General features: G+C 26.5%; 1 protein-coding gene across 3 annotated transcripts in view; it reads left to right on the top strand.

Moving 5' to 3' along the window:
• Positions 1-3,613: 3,613 nt before the first annotated feature.
• Ak3 (Adenylate kinase 3) overlaps positions 3,614-19,089 on the top strand; it is a 36,924-nt gene continuing 21,448 nt past the window's right edge. For 2 of the 3 annotated variants that reach the window (XM_087155296.1, XM_071187590.2), the window contains exons 1-3: positions 3,614-3,859; positions 8,458-8,577; positions 14,293-14,465. In XM_087155296.1, coding sequence (XP_087011422.1) covers positions 3,718-3,859; positions 8,458-8,577; positions 14,293-14,465 — 435 coding nt within the window. In that variant the 5' untranslated portion in view covers positions 3,614-3,717. The other variant, XM_016049490.4, reaches the window with a different exon arrangement.

Here is a 19,089-nt window from a genome sequence, read left to right as displayed (position 1 = left end):
ATTTATTGTTCTTCATGAAATTAAATGCTTTGGGCAGCTTAGATTGCTTATAAAACTGTTCTATTTTATTTTAATTATTTTATTTATTTTTTAGTTATTTTTATATTTTTATATATTTTTAATAAGCACTTAGATTGTTTTTTTAATATTTATTTCAAGTATTTGAATTTCAGAACAATATAAAAATCAATTTTTTAAAATATATTAATTTTTTCATTTAAAATTTACAAATTATAAATCTTTAAAAAAAATGTGTTCAGGTTTTTCTGGCACAGAGACAGAATGTTATTATTTATCATAACAATTTATGAAAATCAAATAAAAAAAATAGAGACCGGTGATGTGTCCAGTGTCAAAGTTCATCCTAACATCTGTTTGGTACAGTGATTGATCTTTCCATCTTTAAGTCTTTGTTTGAGTATACCATAGAGTTGAAATACTGGGTAGAGAGAGTAGAATAACCCCCCACCCGTGGACAAGATAAAGTCACGTGACTGTAGCCCAAACTTGCCGTTCACTGAGACCGCTTCGATTCCCGTCCATTCGTTTAGCATTGCGATCGTCTGATGCAATTAACTGTCTGTCTTTTTAATTCAGAAATAAGAATGGTACAAAAGTCCTGAGCATTTTGCTGCACGGAGAAGTTTTCTAGGGACTGTCCGATAACTTTTTACAAGAAAGGGCGACATTTTTTTTAACTTTTTCTATTTTAAAATTGATTTTAAAATTTTTCCGATACTCAGTCATGCTCTGATAATCATGTTTTATTTGCTTTAATAATCAATTACGCTCGTTTTTGCTCACTTTTTTTGCATTTAACATAAGTTTTTATTGTTTCTTAAACTTTAAACTTATAATGTTTAAGTATATTTCAATATATACTCTATTTTTAGCTGAAATAGCTGCGAAGCTTTGTTGGCTTCCTTGGCGAGATACTTTAGCGCCAAGGAACAATTGAGTAAACTTTCGGTTTTGTTTTAGTTCTCTTTAAATGTCGATATCATTTCTGTATATTCTGAAGATTTTGTATATCTTTACCTCTTGATTACTAAAACCCAATATTTATCTTGTTCTAAAATGTTTCCTTCAAATATATATATTTAAATAAAAAATATGGTATATAAGAAGTTGTTTTTTTAAATTACATAGGAATGCTTAAAAAACAAATTATTTGTATATTCTTATATGTTTGATGAATAATTAAATTCTATGAAATATTTTTAATATTTAAATATAAAATAGTGTATAGTAGTTTTAGTGTTAATTTTTAATAAAATTGTATAATTCTGTTACTACACATAAAATGAATACAAATTATGTACTATTTAGAAAATAAATTAAGGTACATTTAATATAATCATTAAGTACTTGTTTATCTTCTTTTTATTTAAAAATAGTTGCTATATTGGAAATACTTTATTTTACTAGTATATTAAAGCGTAGAATTAGTTTGATTTAGTGCAACAAATTTAGAAAACATAACATAGAAGTGGCTAAGTTGTATAGGAGTAAATTAGTGCAGTAAATTAGCGCATGTGATGCATTGGTATGGAATAAACTGCTCAGACGGCCAAGGCTAACAGCTGGCTGTGGTGCAAAGATTTAACATCGTGAACTTTTCTTGTAAAATTTCAACTGTTTTTACCTTTGTATAGATTGTATATATTTAATTTGCAGCTGGCTAAAAGATATAGTTTTAAATGGGCTTATTATTTTTAAGAAAATTGCATTTTTTATGGAGGGGCATTGTAATTTTCTTAATGTCCATAAAATGATTATGGTTTTTTTATTTGTAAAATAAAATATTTTTAACTGTTACTTTTTAAGTTACTGGTTTTCTGTATAAAAATTATTAAGTATACATTGACCTATAATAGTTGCATAAATTTACCTCATAAAAAGTTGCATAAATTGCAATTTCTATCACAAATAAAAGTAAGATATTTTAATTATAAGTTCGTCATTAGTTTCAATCTACATTTAGTACAAAGTAAAAATTCTAATTGCTTTCTCTTTTATTTAAGTATTTTTTGTTTAAATTTCGAAAGCTTTTCTACTAGTCTCTTTGTGTGTACCATTCAAACTTCCTAGTAATTTATGGAATTAGATTGTACATGAAATACAAAGTAAAATTTCTAATTAAACACTTTTATTATTTTCTTTGATTAGTTTAATGTTTCTAATCTTATATTTTTCTCTATTCGGAGCAGAAAACTTTTATATTAGAATAAATATTTTATTTCATATTTAGACAAATTGTTGAGTAAAGTTAAAATGCAACAGCAGTTTATTTTTGAAAATATCTATTTTAAGTGTCAGGAAAAAACGAAGTCAAAATTCTAAATTAATAATGTAAATAATCTTTATTGTATAAATAATTTAGTGTATTCAATATATAAATAAAATTATAAACGTAATTAAATTTAATCAAAAATATGTTTTCTAACTAATCTATTCTACTAAAAACGGGTTTTATTTTACTCGAAGCTATTTTTTTCGAAATTTAATATTACCTCTCGAGCAGTCTCTTGGTGAGCATAAATAAAAATGATAAAAGTGTTGCAGCATTAACGTTATTTCTAAGCATCGAACTTTTTTCAGACAATCTGTTTAACTTTACAATTTGTTTTATCTAACAGTGATAAAACTTTTAAAGCGTAAAGATTAAATTTATTTTTTAAACGAACTTATGTTTCATTAAAAAAGAAAGGCAACATTCTCAAATTCACATTTTAAGCCCTGGTAGATTTAAAAAAAATCCTGATTTTTTTATCGAAGTTATTATTTTTTTTAAAAAAAGTAACAATAGTTAAATGTATTAATAGTTATTACAATATATATTGTTAATTTTTTTTTTAAAATAGGTCTTTGCAATAAAAACATAAAAAATTTTTTTTTCTGAATATAGTAATAAATATAAGTGATGCAGAATATCGTTTTTTATTTTTATATAGTGAATAAATTTTAAGGAATAGTGTTAAGGGTAAAGACGAGAACTACTGAATTTTTTTTAATAAAGGCAGTACTTTAATTAAAAATTATTTGTTAAGAAAAAAAAACTCCTCATGTTTTAAAAACCCATTTAATAATATTAAAGAAATGTGATCAACGAAAATATTTTCTTTCTCTCTTTCAAATGCTCCGATTATTTGCGCATCGGTAATATCGAAATAAAGCTGTTTAAAAACTTAGTGCGCCAACATTTGTGATACTGCGCCAAGTATTGCACTCTTTCCATCACGTGATTGTAGCTCTTTGCTTGCTATCTGTGGCGTGTCTTTTCGGAAGGAATAAAGCGAACTTGGTTCCTCTACCTACTATTTCAACTCTATGGAGTATACACGAGCAAAGGAGGGGATACAAGCTTCTATATTCATTGTCTACGAAGTACTTCGATTGGTTTGAATAAATTATCAAACTGAGCATGCGCGTTATTAAAATTGCGCCAAACAAAAATGCTAAAAACGCCATTCTAGCAAACCTGACAAAACGATTAAGCGATAACGATGATGTAATTGACCAATCAAATGCCTCTATTTATTAAAAAGGCGGTCAGCCAAGCAACAGCCTTTTTTCCCCTTCGCATTTTCCCTTTTCCCTAAAATTTCGCGGTTCCCATTTTTGTTTTGTCCCATCGTGTCAACCCGCCTATAAGTTATCTCTTCTGTCTCGATGTTTGATATAGCATTGTTGTAAACTGTTGAAGTAATTTTCAAGATGGCTCAATATTTTCGGTTTTTAATAATGGGACCGCCCGGTTCCGGAAAAGGAACAATTTCTTCTCGTATTGTAGGCGACTTTAACTTGTCATATGTATCAAGTGGTGATGTTCTACGTTCTCATATACTACATAAAACTAGTAAAAATATTTTAACTATTGTTTTTTAGTTATTTATCTGTTTGTTTCCCCAAATTTCTTGGTACAATGTAAAACATGATTTTAAGAGCAATGTTTCATTAAGAGGGGAGTGAAAAGTAATTAATTCTCATGCGGGATTGTCATAACTACGGTAAGTTGGCGACGAGTTCCGTTTGTTCGCTGTGGAAGGAAGAATTCAATTTGACTTAGTATTTCGAAGTAATCTGTACCTGAATACGAAGATAAATTTACAGAAAGTGTGTTTGAAAGTAAATTGTTAATACTGTTTTTAGAATGGATGTTCTCTTAGTTTTCGACCACTTCTGATCAACAAGAAAGAAAAAAACTTCAGCAAATGAAATATCAAAAACTATTTCATTTTCAACCTCTTTTTCTATATTAATTTTCTTATCAGTGGATGACAATGTAAATGTTTGAAACAGATTTAACAAGTGGCTAATAGCAGGGTTTGTTGATTTAAATCAAATGATTTTTTTAAAGAAAATTATTGATTTAAATCAACAAATTTTTTTTCTTCATACATATTGATTTTAAAAGTTAAAAATTAGTGTTTTAAATTATTGATACTTTTATTATTTTCTTTTCTTAGTTTTAAAAATTATTTTAAATGAATTGCTGTATTAATTAATTTTAGTTAACAAAATTACTTTTCTTCTCAGTGTATGTTAAATTCCAACACATTTGAAATTACAAATTTAAAAATCTTTTGATTCTTGAGATTGAAAGTACAGATTAAAGTAAACATTTAATGCTGTCGTAATATAGACTTGCATAGCTGTAGAAAGTAATTAATAAACATGAATTTTTTTCAAAAAATAATGTTAATTAAAATTCTGTCTTTTGAATGAAAAAGCATGGAATTAAAATCTACATTATATTTTATTGGTGGAAAATGTATATTTCTGAAGCTTGAGGATATATAAAAAGAAATTACCCTAATATGCCTAAAATAGAAGGAAAAAAAAAATAGGCTGATGAATTCAGATATTTTTTTCTTGATATAGTGTCATTCTTCCCTTTCAAAGTCTATTTGAAGCAGTAGGGTTATTAACTGGTATTTTTTTCTCATAATATGTTTACAGTATCTTTGACATTTATCTGATTTTCTATAATGTAATTTTGTGAAAAAAAATTCCATTGAGTACATCGATTTTTTTTAGTTTAACTTATCTATTTTGATATGGAATTAAAAATGAATATTTTGATATAGAAATGTATAGATTAAATATTTATTTATTTTTTGATGAATGACTTCATTTATAAACACAATCTGTTACATTTATTTTGTCATTTTAAAAATCAAAAGAAAAAAAAGCAATCACAATTTTAAATTAAAATTATGGTTTGCTAATTGGAACTTTGTTTTAATAGTTAAAGTACAGGGGTCTGTCCAAGCCAGTACCTTCACAAATTCAACTTTAGGAAAAACGGTAGAACAATTTCACAAAATACTTTTTCTTTGTAATTTTATTTTTGTGTCTCGTAAGAAACGATAAATCCATATTTTTACCATATTTGTGTTGATTTTTTAGTGTAATTTTTAATTTTCATAAATTATGTCTAAATTTTCACAAAATAGGTACCTCTCAGAAAAACCTGGACAGATCGGTGAAGTATTCTTTAAATTCTCTATTTCATCTAGTCTTTAAATATCAATCATGTATTTGTTTCAACATGGTTGCTATGCATTGAAAGCTATGTATTATAATGAAAAATTACTTTGCTAAGTTAGAGCTTCTAAAATATTGTTATAATATAGTTTTAATATTAATTTAATTTTGATTAAACATTTATAAAGTTTTTTTAATCATAAATTAAAGTTCTTACAGTGTATTTGAATAAAAAAAATAATTCTGATTTAAATCAAAAAAATCCTATTTAAATAAAAAAAAAATAAAAAAAGTCACACACCCTGGTCAATACTCTTTTGGCAAATAAGAAGAAAGAATTACAACAAGTCATTGCAAAAAATTTGATATTAATGTATTTTTACCTACTCTCGCAATTAGTAGCAATGTTTTTTATAAGTTCTCCAGGTTTTTTATAATTTGTTGATTTTGTTTATATCTGTCTGAGAATATTGTTGAATTTTATTTTAAAGTTTGTAAAAGATTTAGTGCATCAATATTATTTTATAGAATGTTTAACCTATTTTTATTTAAACAAATCTAGAATTTTGTTAATGATACAGACTATGCTCCTTTGTATGATCCCTCATTACTCAATCCTTCTTTTATAGTTGCCTATGCACAAGATGCTTGCTTTTCCATAAGCATAATCTTATTTTAAAGCCTATTAACATGCTTGAATTGTATATTCCAATATAGCATAGCAACTAAAATTTTGTTCTAATTTCAAGAAAATCAATCCAAAAAAACAGGTGTCAAACAGGGACAAATCGGTGTCCCTCTTATATATTCATAACTTTGCTATTTAAACGGTTTAATAAATGTATTTATCATATTTTGCTTGTTTGAAAACTATTCATTCTTTTTGTGAAGTATAAGTTTATTTATTTTGATGTTGAAACACACAGAATTCTTATTCTTCTTGATGCATGTTATTTATCAAACATGGCTGCTTGTCACCAATATAATAAAATATGTTTTGAAAGAAATTGAAAATTTTAGAGGAAGTTAGAAAATAATGTCAAAGTTATTAACTGCTAAAATATTTGAGATTCCAAATATAACTTTCTTTTGAATTATTCAAAATTGTGTTGTGATTGTAAAGGTAAAAGAACAAGGTGTTTAAATTTCACTTAATTCTTCTGATGAAGGTAAATTTCAAAATCTGGAAAAAGCACTGACTTCTTAAAATGTTTTTAATGTATTCTATGTAATTAACTGACTTAAGAGAAACCGAGATATTATCAATTATTATGGCAATTTTATAATTCTTTAGTATAGAACAGTGGTTCCCAACGTTCTGTGGACCATCGTCCCCCTCTTCGGGTTGGCTGGCACATATCGCCCCTTTCTCTTTTTGCTCAAAAAACCATTAATTGTTGCTTTTGAGCAACCAAACACTGAAAATATGCTATAATATTTGATTTTAATTTAAATTGTAATGCAAATAAGGAGGCGCATTTATCTTGTCATTTTTATTAATTAAAAAAAATGTTGCATCTTTTTTTTTTTTTCAAAAAGAAATGATATTAAGAATTTTTTTTCTTTCTGATTTGTATGGAATAGTATAGGTCCCAAAATCCGGCACTCACGGGACCAAAGAAATTCCGTATTTCGGAATTTGCCAAATTTCGGATCTCTTCCGGAAATTCCAATATGGCGCCCATATATTACGATAATTCAAATATGCTGTTAATTTCAGAAAAATCAATAAATTTAGCTAAGTTTCAATTGTAGATTGTGATGGGGTGAATTTAAAACTGCCCCATCTTTAGAAATTTCATTAATTAAAATAATAAATTTCATTAATTGAAATAATGATCTCTATGATATAATCAAGAAGAAATAATTCAAGATGAAATAATCCGAATCCTCCTAAAAAGAAATAATCTCTTCGGTGGGAGATCGTCGTTCTCGTTTTTTATTTTACATAACATTTTGTTTTAACAAAAGACGCTCACCTCGCTTAAGAAAGAAAAAAAAAATCTAGCAAGCAACGTAACAATTAATGCTAAGAAACTAACAATGAATAACTACAAAAATTAAGCAAATAACTAATAGCGATAAAAAAAAAAGTAACAGTTAATAACTAATAAAAAGATAAATAAATCGAATAAAAAAAAAAGCAGCAAAAGGAATAGAATTCATTTTGTACACCAAGTGAGAAAGAAATATTATTTAATTTAATGCTGCATTTTTAATTATATTGTTATACTATTTAACGCGCCTATAATAAAATTAATAACTGAAAAGTTAATTATTTATTAAATCATAATTATTATTAATCATTTTAATTATTAAATCATAACTACAGACACTTAAAAGTATAGATTTATTATTTTATTAACATGTGCATGTATTTTAAATAAATTGCTAAGCTAATTAGCACATTGACTTGATTTATGTGTTAATTTATCAATAAAAATTAGTAATTAATATGATTGCTTTGCTACTTTTTGTAAAGTAAATTTTTTTTTTTTCTCTTACTAATTGACAGTTTTATTTAATAGAATGTGTAAAGCCCATAGAAAGAAATTATTGCCTTTTTAGAATAATAATGCCCTTTTTTCTGCCTAGAATGCACTCTGCAGTACCGAGGTAAAATATTGTTAGCCACTAGCAGTTTTAGGGCTCTGATTATCTTTTTGCTGTTGGATTAACAATGGAAAATGTAGATGATCTTTTGTGTTACTGAATGTTATGCAGGAAGTTATTTGTCTAAATCTCAGATTCTCGTTCTGAAGGACATAATTGTTAACAAAGCTCATTCTTTCAGATAGCACATATAAACAGCAACTCTCTTGTTGTTTCTTGAAAATGCTAAAGCCTCCTCTTATTAAAACTATAAAATTGAGAATTGTATAAATTTGTAAGCATTGAGATGATCTTATGACTTTGTTTAATTTATTATTTTATGTACTTTAACTTCTTAGTTCTATTTGCTTTTAGAGGAAGGATTAGAAGCAAAGAATTACATTGAAAAGGGGAAACTTGTGCCTGATGAGCTTGTATCAAATCTTGTTTTAGAGAAAGTAAAGTTGCTATCTGATAAGAACTGGTTACTTGATGGTAATTTCATGTTCTTTTAAAGCAAAGTTCTAATTTATACATATGTTTTTATCTTACTTTCTGTAAAGGAAATATATATATATTTTTCTACCGTGGAAAGTTCCATATCCTGAATCTTTAGGTTTTTAGCAAGTCCAGAAAAAAAGTTTTTTCCGGATAATAGGTCTTTAAGGTAAACAAACATCAGTGTCGTGATGTACTGTGAGGTGGTGGGTTGATAGAAGCAATGGTAAAATGCGAATTTTCTTTTAGAAAAAAACAAACATATTTGATATAGTGAAACTACTACTCAATTTAATTAAGTATTAAAAAATGAAGGTAATATAATTAAAATGAATTATATTTTTAATTACTTACCTTTCACCTTTTCTCTTTTTTTTTCAAATTATTACGATTGCAAAAGCAATTAGCAAGAAGGCAAGAATTCTTTTCTAAAAAATAAAGACAAAGGATGAAGATTTTAATATAAATATATTTATTTACAATAATTTCTAATTGCAAAAGCTTTCACGTAATATGTCTGAAATGGACAATTACAGTCAAATTTTTTTTTAATTTTAATGCAATCAGAATCCCTCAAAACTCCCAGAAAACATTTTATTACTTTTCTAAGAAGGCTATTTATTTAGTTACTTTCAATCAAGAAACGCTTACTTTCGTTTTCGCCTGAAACGGGGAGTCACGTGATTATTCACGAACTGACGTCACACGTGTCCATCTGTCGTTCACTTACAATAGCTGTGCTGTGAAAACCAATACGTTCTTGCTTTAGTTTGAATTTTCTAATTAAATCCATCCATTTTAGATGGTCTAAAGCTACCTGTATAAAAAATAGCGCCATAATATCGCTTAATAAAAATGTGGATTTGATATAACGTATTTTTATAATGTTAAATTTCAATGGTACCCACTGAAACATTGTTAATACTTGACGAAATTTTCTAGCTCGGAATATTTAAGATTTTTTAGTTCAATAAAAAAAGTGTATGGTATTGCTTATAAATGATGGGTTACAAATACAAAATAACTTCGTTTTTTCATTTTTTTAACTATAATCTTAATTTTAATGTATACTTCAAGTTCATTTGGAAGATTTATTTTCATCTTAAGTGAAAGAAATGTTTAAGAATTTCTTATGTACAATAAATAGTTTTAGATTTTAAAATATAGGACAGCTTAAGTTATTGATAATTTTTATCTATTTATTCTAGCGTGAATGTAATGTAATTGTATGTAAGCGCATGTAATTGTCTTCATAGCAGTAGCCTCTTAAAAAACTTGTGATCCCAGCAAAACTTTAAATTTATATATGTATATATATATATATTCCTGCTGATTTTATTAACTTTACTTTCATTACCTTAATCTATGTTATAAGAGTATTTGAAATCAAGCATATGCATTTATTTAGTTCTTTATTGCAGAAACAGGAATAAAATTTTATAAATGCATATAAAAATAATTTTTCGCCGTAGCAAAGTTCCTATTTACTCAAAGAATAAAAATATTGAGAAAAAATATCAACATTACTGTTTATTTTTTAATTTAATAAAGAATGTGCATTAGAATTTCTTTCCATTTTGTATAAGTTAATTTTTTATTTTTGTTCTCTAGCTTTAGTGAAACAAAAACTTCCAGCTTAATGATATTCGCTGAAATTTTGTGGATAAATGAGTTAATTAGATATGGATAAATGAGAAATTTAAGTGAAATTTTTAGTATAACTAGATTATGGTGATGCTGATGGTCAGATATATTTCAATGGACTAGATTCTTGAAAGTGTTGATACGTTTTCCGCTATACCGTATGCATAACCTAAGATTTTTTTAAAACAATTTTAATAAATTTTTTTTAATTAAAAATGTATAATGTACTAATTTCACTATTTTAGAATTCTTCATTGCAAGCACTGACAAATAGCTTGCAAAAATAAGGAGAGAAATTAACAATAACCATACTTTATTAATACTATATTGCAGAAAAAGGAATTAAAATTCATAAATTTAAAAATAAATATAATTTCGAACTGTAACGGAATTCCTATTTAATCTAGGAATAATAAATATAAGCGTTAATGTGTATTTAAATATTTAATACATAGTGAAACAAAAAAAAAAGGATAACATAAACTGCATTAGTAAATATTTACTTAAAAAGAAAATCCTTCAACTCTAGTAATAAATAAATAAATTAAAGAGGCAACATTAAATTACATTATTTGAATTTTTGATCATTAGCACATAGATTGTAATGATGATGGACTGATATTTTTCAATGGACTAGATTTATGAAAATACTGATTTGTTTTAATGCAATAACTAATTATAAAATCATCCATCCTATATCAAAATGTATAAAATTTCTAACGAATCTGCGACTTATTTTAATTAAGTAATTAGGTTGTAATAAAGCATTATTTTAAATTAAAAGTAAGTGGAATAAAATAGTATTTTCTATGAACTTTAGCACCACTGATTTCCGCCGAAAAGAAATGTTGATTCGCTGTTAAGAGCTACATAATCATTTCTTCAGATATTTTAATGATAAATAACAACGTTTGAAGTTTTAAAATCTTTCCTTCATTTTGCATACACTCTCAGAACCGTAAATTTGATTCACAAAATTTTTACTGATAATGTACAAAGGATGTTCATACGATATACGTGATATCAAAACTAAAAGAGCATTGAAATAGCCTTAGCTGATGGAGACGGCACGTTTCCCTTCGGCACATTTGACGTCATAACCAATCAGGGATCGTTTTTGATTGCATCACTTACGGAGGCCTTTTGAGGCAATTTAAATGTTGAATAACTAAATAAATTAACATTTGTCGAAAAAAACAATCAGATTTTCGGTTTCAGGAGAGAATTTCCAATAAGTTAGGTATGAAAATTAAAAAATTTATGATATGCTGTAATTGTCCATTGCATAAATAGGAATTGTTTGTTTTAAAATCGAGTGAATACAAATCACAATGTTTTATTTTGAAATCTCGTGAATACAAATCACAATGTTTGATTTTAAAATTGCATGAAGTTCCAGTGTGAATCCAGAAGTGAATGTGAGTCCCAGTGTTGGAATTTAAAATCTTCTGAATATGAATCATGATATTGAATTTTAGAGATGAGTGAATACAAACCATGTAATTTAATTTTTAAATTCTGAGAATACGTATCGCAATGTGTAACTTTCAAAGCACGTAAATCAATGTTTGATATTCAAATCGTGTGAATATAGTGATATTATATTATTAAAATGAATGAATAGAAATTGCGATGTTAGATTTTAAAATAATGTGAAAATGATTAGTGATAAGTGATCACGTTGAATAATTTTTGAATCGTGATAGTTAAATTGCTTGTTTTTTTTTTTTAAACGTGTGGATACTCCTGTTAATTTTATAGAAGTATACACAAAATTTGAGACTTTCCGCAGGTAGGGGAGAGTCGGGTAGCCCCGCTCACCTAAGGAGTATTGCTTATATTTCTGTATAATACTGAGTAATAATCAACATTTTTGTATGTTTCTATTGTTTTATCATCTAATTAAATAATGCAAAAAGAATAAACCAAAAAAAGAATATTTAAACTTAAAAAAATAGAAATAAAAAAAAAACGTGTTTTTCAGTTCTTTTCAAAATGTGCCGGGTAGCCCCGCCCAGTTACAAAAATTGTGTTTTTTGGCTATTTTTTCAGGTGTAAATGAGAATGACCAATGTATTGACAATAGATAAACCTCATTTATCATTTTTATCACAAATTATTTTATTTATTACATATTTATATACTTTTAGTGAATTCTATAATTTAATAACAACAAATGTCATACTTTTTATCATTATTAATGTATGTTAATATATTATAATATTAATATATATTTATATTAAATATTTAATGAAAATAATTTAATTTAAGTAACAATAATTAATAACAATAGTTGTTTTTCAGTATAAACTTATTTGGTTGATCTCTTCTTATAAACTTAATATAAAATACTTCTTATAAAATTACAAATTCACTTTGTATTTTGATTGCATTCAAATGCTTCTGTAGATTGATTCGTTTTCAAATAAGTGAAAATAAATAAGTAAGCAAATAGCTTATAATATTTATGATTTTTTGATATTAAATTTAGTTTGGTTATATCAATTACATTTTAAAATTATTTAATTTTTCATTTTTAAATATATAAATTTATGTTTCATATAATATTAAAACGTATATTATTTTGTTAAAAATGCATATAACATTCAAATTTGAAGCAATAAAATACTAATCTTTGCAACCGTACATTTATCGACGAAATAAAATTGGGCGGTGATACCCGTCATTCATGTGAGCGGGGCTACCCGAAATCCAATTTTTTTGTAAATTTGTAAATACTCGAACAATTTTTTACATACAAACTTCTTTCTTTGTGCAAATTAAACTTAAGACTACATACTTTAATGCTGTATGTATAGAAAAAATTATTTTTTTAGTATTAAAATGAAGTTTAATCGAAACATTCAACCAATTTTTCTTAATTTCATGACTACTGTATTCAACATATTTTCAAAACTATTGTTTACCATGTTACCATCTGCATAAATACTTGAAACTTTGAAAATAATCTTTTTTTAATATAACAATTAATGTCTGATGGCCCATTGACTTGAAAAAATATTCTATACGTATGAAATTGACAGTGGGCGGGGCTACCCGACTCTCCCCTATATATGCGCATGGCCTGCAATTATATGATCTACATCTAGATGGAAGTTTATTTGGTTTTAATCGCTAGTCAATATTCATATGAAACTATGGGTGAGACTTAATTAAATATGAGCGCTTGTTTGGTAATTTATAGTAGTATGGTAAAATATCTATGTATAAAAATGAATAAAAGTAAGCAGACAATAATTTGAGATTTCTCTGTGATAAATAAAGATAAGTTTTTCTTTTTTTTTTTCATTTTGTTTTAAAGAATCAGCAGAGCAAATGATCAGTTAATGATAACATTAAAAAATGAACATCAAGAAATTGCAGAAGTAAATTGATCCGATTTAATAAAAAATATACTCTAAAAAATGAGACAAAATTGAGTAAATCTTTTAATGAAAACCTCTGTAATGAAAAGCAAACTAATCTTGTCTGCCGTTTTTATATAAACATTAGTAATATTCATCCTCATTAATAATTATAGTTTGTTCTTTTCCCTAAAGTTTTTCTTTAACTGCTCTTGTCCTTTCAACAACTTTTTTAATGTGGTAATTCATGCAGAATAAACGTATAGCTATGGTAGAAGCAGCAAGGAAAAGTATAAAGAATGTATTTTTTAATAACACTTTTTTTTTTAAAAGATCGGAAAAGAGTTTTGATTATTTAAAAGTGTCAGTAAAATAAGCCCTTCCAGTAAACACACATCCTTATATGGGACTTAGTACTGTATATTCTTTTGTATTGTATTCCTTTTGATATGTTCACAATCACTTTCTAAAGCCATTTTGGAAAAAATAAATTGCTTTGAAAACTTTTATCATTTTATGGAACATATTATAACTCTCACTTTAATAAAGTTTTAAAAAAATTTCTTTTTAAATTTATAAATTTATCTTTTGAAACTTTAAAGTCTTTTTGAAACGCGCTTGTTGTAAAAATTTTTTTCTCCCTTTTCTTCGAATTGTATATCTTTTACGTGATAGATTTACTGATGTGAAAATTTAATTTCAGGATTCCCCCGCACAGCAGCGCAAGCTGACATGCTATCTGCTATATGTGATATAAAAAGGGCAATTAGTCTAGATGTTCCTGATGAAATTATTGTTTCCAGACTTAAAGGACGTTGGTTGCATTTACCCAGTGGTAGAATATATAATCTTGAATTTAATCCTCCTAAAGTTCCAGTAAGACTTCTTTAGTGTTATTTATATGCATTTTAGTGATAAATGTATGTGGTTCATATATGTTGCTAACTAAGTAATTCACTTAAACATTTTTTGAAATACTTTTGAGTAATATTAAAATTACAGTAAACATTAAAGTAAAATGAACTCGCAAATTTGGATAGATGCTCCGTTTTTAAGTTTTGTTCTACGGTTTACAAATATTAGGAGGTAATACTTGTGTTATTACAAAGGTTCTTTTCTTTTAATATACAGTACAGAACCTCTTATCCGGAAATCCAAAAACCAGAAAACCGGAACGAAATTCGATACATTTTCCTGCCATTTTTAAAAGGAATAGTTTTTTTTCCCTCCTAAGATTTAGGATTTTTCTTTCTTTTTTATAAGATGTTTACCATTATTGCAGAAATAATCATTCATTCCCTACACTGTCAAGAGAAGTAAGAGTTTTGTACTAAATATTATCAACCATTCCCTTCCTCGCCCCCTACATAGTTGTTTCTTTTCAATCATAGCTCAGTGAGAAAGGGTGACTCATTGAACACCTGTTTTCTTATCATCTGACCCTTAAGCAGGGGGAGTCATCATGTCTGTTGATTACTTAGTCAAGGAGAGTTAAAACAGGTCGGCCTGAACTGCACAAAAAATTCTACCCCCTTCAATCAGTGACATCGATTATCAAACTCTCCTCCTTACCAAAATTCGTCATGGGAGGGAAAAGAAAGCAGGAAGTACATTTCAAAGGGACTAGTTTAAAAGAGTAACTACAAAATTGGCTGTTTTTTGCCAAAAGATATTCTTCTCAATATTCTCTCGTTCCTTTCTTCTTTTTTTAAATTCTGCCGATTGTTTACATAAGTATTATGTTGATAGAAACTTATTTTTATAATTTTGAATCGAGGTTTTTTTTTCAAGCACATGTAATAAATAAATAAATTAGAATGTGTTTTCTTGTAATTTATATTATATTGAGAAATGTTAAATAAATATGTTTAAATGGGCCAGAATTCGACGGATTTATATTTTTAAGATTCTTCTTTATGTGGGAATAGCTAATAAGTTTTGGTTTAATTAGAAAACTAATTAAAAATATGTACCTCTAAATCTTATTTTTCAATTTTAAGGATTTGCCCAAAGTGGGAATCAAATACTGTTTGCACCTATTTACTCTAAAATAAGTTTATGGTGAAGTATTTTTAACAGTTTTCATTGTAAAGCGTGTATTTTAGAATTTATAAAAATATGTAATTTTTAATGGTCAAATACTAAGATTGAAATTATTAAAATGGTATCTTTGCCACATAAGATATTATCGTTTGATTTAAATTGAAAAAATATTAAAAATAAGAAGAAAAAAATTTTATTAATTTTTATTTATTTAATTTGTTTATCTATTATTTTTTCACACGATTTCATCCTCGAATGAATGAATTTTATTAATAAATGCGGAGAATTTTTGGTGTATAATAATTTGTTCTAAAAGCGTGATAAAACATGTTAAAATAGTACTAAAATTCTTAAAAACGGTTCCAAATTTATCGTATTTGTCATTTTTGTGTGCGGATTTGAAACTCATATTATCATCTTCACTGTTATATAGAATATCTTTCGTTATGTTAGGAATATTGCATCTTAGTTCAGAATTTTTCAATTTTAAGATCAAAAGTTATTCAGAATAAATCGTTGTGTACATCTTTTTCTATTATAGATTTATTCCTGGGCTAAGATAAGGGGATATTTAAATGAAGAAAAAAATTAAGACTTTAAAGAATAATAGCCATAATGCCGTAAACAAGTCAGTTCTACCTTTGAAAGGGTTAACAGAAAAATACCACATACATACTTTATGAAAATCGATTATCTTTATGAAAATTGAAAATTATCACTATCCAAGCCTAACACAATCATTGACAAACATTGGTCAATTAATGGTGCTTTAACGGTTTCATTGGATTACAATGATTCTTCATAACTTTTTTTAGCGAATATTGAATGGAATTGAGACATGTGAGTTTTTATATATATATATATATGTATGTATATATGTATGTATATATATATATATATATATATATATATATATATATATATATATATATATATATATATATATATATATATATATATATATATATATATATATGTGTGTGTGTGTTTACTGTTGGAAAAAAATTTAAAAAATCACTAAACACAGCTAGCTTTGATATCGTATTTCTCTATAAAAAAATTATTGTGATTTTACACATTTATACTTCACAGAATTAAATGAATATATTCAAAATTTCAAATATCTAGCATCATAAAGGGTAACATACATAACAAAATTTCAGAATTTTATTTTTATCTACATCAAATTGATTTGCACCTTCTATCTTCTTTTTGCAAACTTAAAACACATGTAGATTTAGCAACAAATTACGAAAAACGTAAAAAAATATCTAACAAGTTTATTATAATGAGTGTTAAAATATGTCGTGTAAAAGTAGCACACGTAACGAAAGAATCGCCCATAAGCTGAAACGTAATTTGCCTTTTTCAGGCAGACACTGCAATTGTTTATTCATCGACGTTGATCATTTATGTTTTGACGTATAATGTGCTTTTCGGAATTTTATGTTATGCAATATTTTATTTAATTGTGAGCATACGATTATTTTAAGAAATTTCTTATTTAAAATTTTTTACGAAAAACGTTCTTTTACGAAGTGTTCTTTTACGAAAAATGTAAAAAATATCTAACAAGTTTATTATAATGAGTGTTAAAATTAAAATATGTCGTGTAAAAGTAGCACACGTAACGAAAGAATCGCCCATAAGCTGAAACGTAATTTGCCTTTTTCAGGCAGACACTGCAATTGTTTATCCATCGATGTTGATCATTTATGTTTTGACGTATAATGTGGTTTTCGGAATTTTATGTTATGCAATATTTTATTTAATTGTGAGCATACGATTATTTTAAGAAATTTCTTATTTAAAATTTTTTATAATATTTAATTTTTTAGTATTTTACAATTTATACAAGCAGAAATTCGAATTAGAACCATTCGAATTCGTGGCTGCAAAAATTCATGATTTTACAACTAATATTTTCACGTTTTAAAGTAAATAAAAAAATTCATTTAGAGGTAAAATAACTCTTATGAAACTTATTTCCTCATCAATAACACTTTCTGAATATTCCTGATATATTTCACTAAAATGGGCAAACTTTTCTATTATACTATACCATAGTTTATTGCTTTTTGACATGAAGAAGAGTTAGATATTTCTCTATGGGCTGTCGCGCCACTGAGTTCAGTTTTTAGTAGGGGAGAGGGGGGCACGGGTGAACATGGTATGTTTTACCAATATGATTTGAAATAAAAAATCTGAAAAAATTTTCAATTGATGGCAATACTAGTTCTACCTCTCTGCAAAACTTTCAGAAGAATGAGACATTTTGTTGTTCTATTCTGACAATTTCTTTGTATCAGCTGGTGTTGTATATATTATAATCACTCGTTTCTTCAAGTGAAAGCATAGTATAAATCAACTAATAAACTAAAATTAACTATTGCAGTGCATTATATGAACATTCAGGTAAGTTTATGACAATAATTTTTTTTTTTACTCAATGAAAAATTCTTTATTTTTCAAGTTATGTTTAAGAAGGATGATGGGGCAGATGTGAACAGTTCACATGTGCCCCTACATAGTATTAAGATTATTATCCTCATAATATTATAAGTTTAAAAGATATGCATACATTTAAAATTATTATTATTTAATTTTCCATAATTAATTTATAAATTTTTTCTTAAAGAAAATTTTATTTTTATAAAATTGTTGATCGCGCATCACGCTTATTAACTGATACACCTGAGAAAGATAGAATTGCTAAAGCTGCAAATGAAAAGATAGAAAAAAAAGAAAAAAAATTCATGACAGTGTATTAGAGAAGAAAGAAAAAGGCCCATTACAACTCCTGAGGAACATGAAGTTGCGAAAACCCCAACAGCGGAAAAATTAATGTACAACTGAAAAATTTTTTTCTTATTGCCAGTACTGTTGTACAATTTAAATTCACATAGTAAGCTACAACCCCTTCAGTATAATGCGTATCTATATCTGTTATAATAAAGATTTTTTTCTTTGAAATATGATGATTGTTTTGTGTTTTTAATCTTGTTCATATGTGCCCCAGGCATGTTCACATGTGCCCCCAATAGGGGCACATGTGAACAATTGAAGTCATTTTTCTAAAATATCATAAAGTAGAGAAATATTTTATTGAAAAATCTCAAAAAATTCCATAAGACAAAGAAAAGACTATTTAAACATATGGACTTCTTCACTGTGAGAAATTGATGCTATTTTTTGAAAAATGAAGAAATAAAAAAAATTGTTCACGTGTGCCCTCCTCTCCCCTATATCATGTAACATATCATGTGAACGGAAAAAAAAATCAGAGAGCAATATTATTTTTTACCAGATAGCGGCCTAATTGCGAGGACATTATGGACATGGATATAGGTCCATAATGTTCTTTGCGACTCAGTCTTCAATTTTCCCTTCTACAAAACAAGCATGAATTTAATGATGGAGCCTAAGTGGAGTAATAAATATTTAAAGAAGCAGTTAA

This window comes from Parasteatoda tepidariorum, chromosome 11, assembly GCF_982258835.1.
Source record: "Parasteatoda tepidariorum strain Cologne lab strain chromosome 11, Ptep-v5.0, whole genome shotgun sequence".
NCBI classification, from domain to species: domain Eukaryota; kingdom Metazoa; phylum Arthropoda; class Arachnida; order Araneae; family Theridiidae; genus Parasteatoda; species Parasteatoda tepidariorum.
This window is presented reverse-complemented; position numbering and strand designations above follow the sequence as displayed.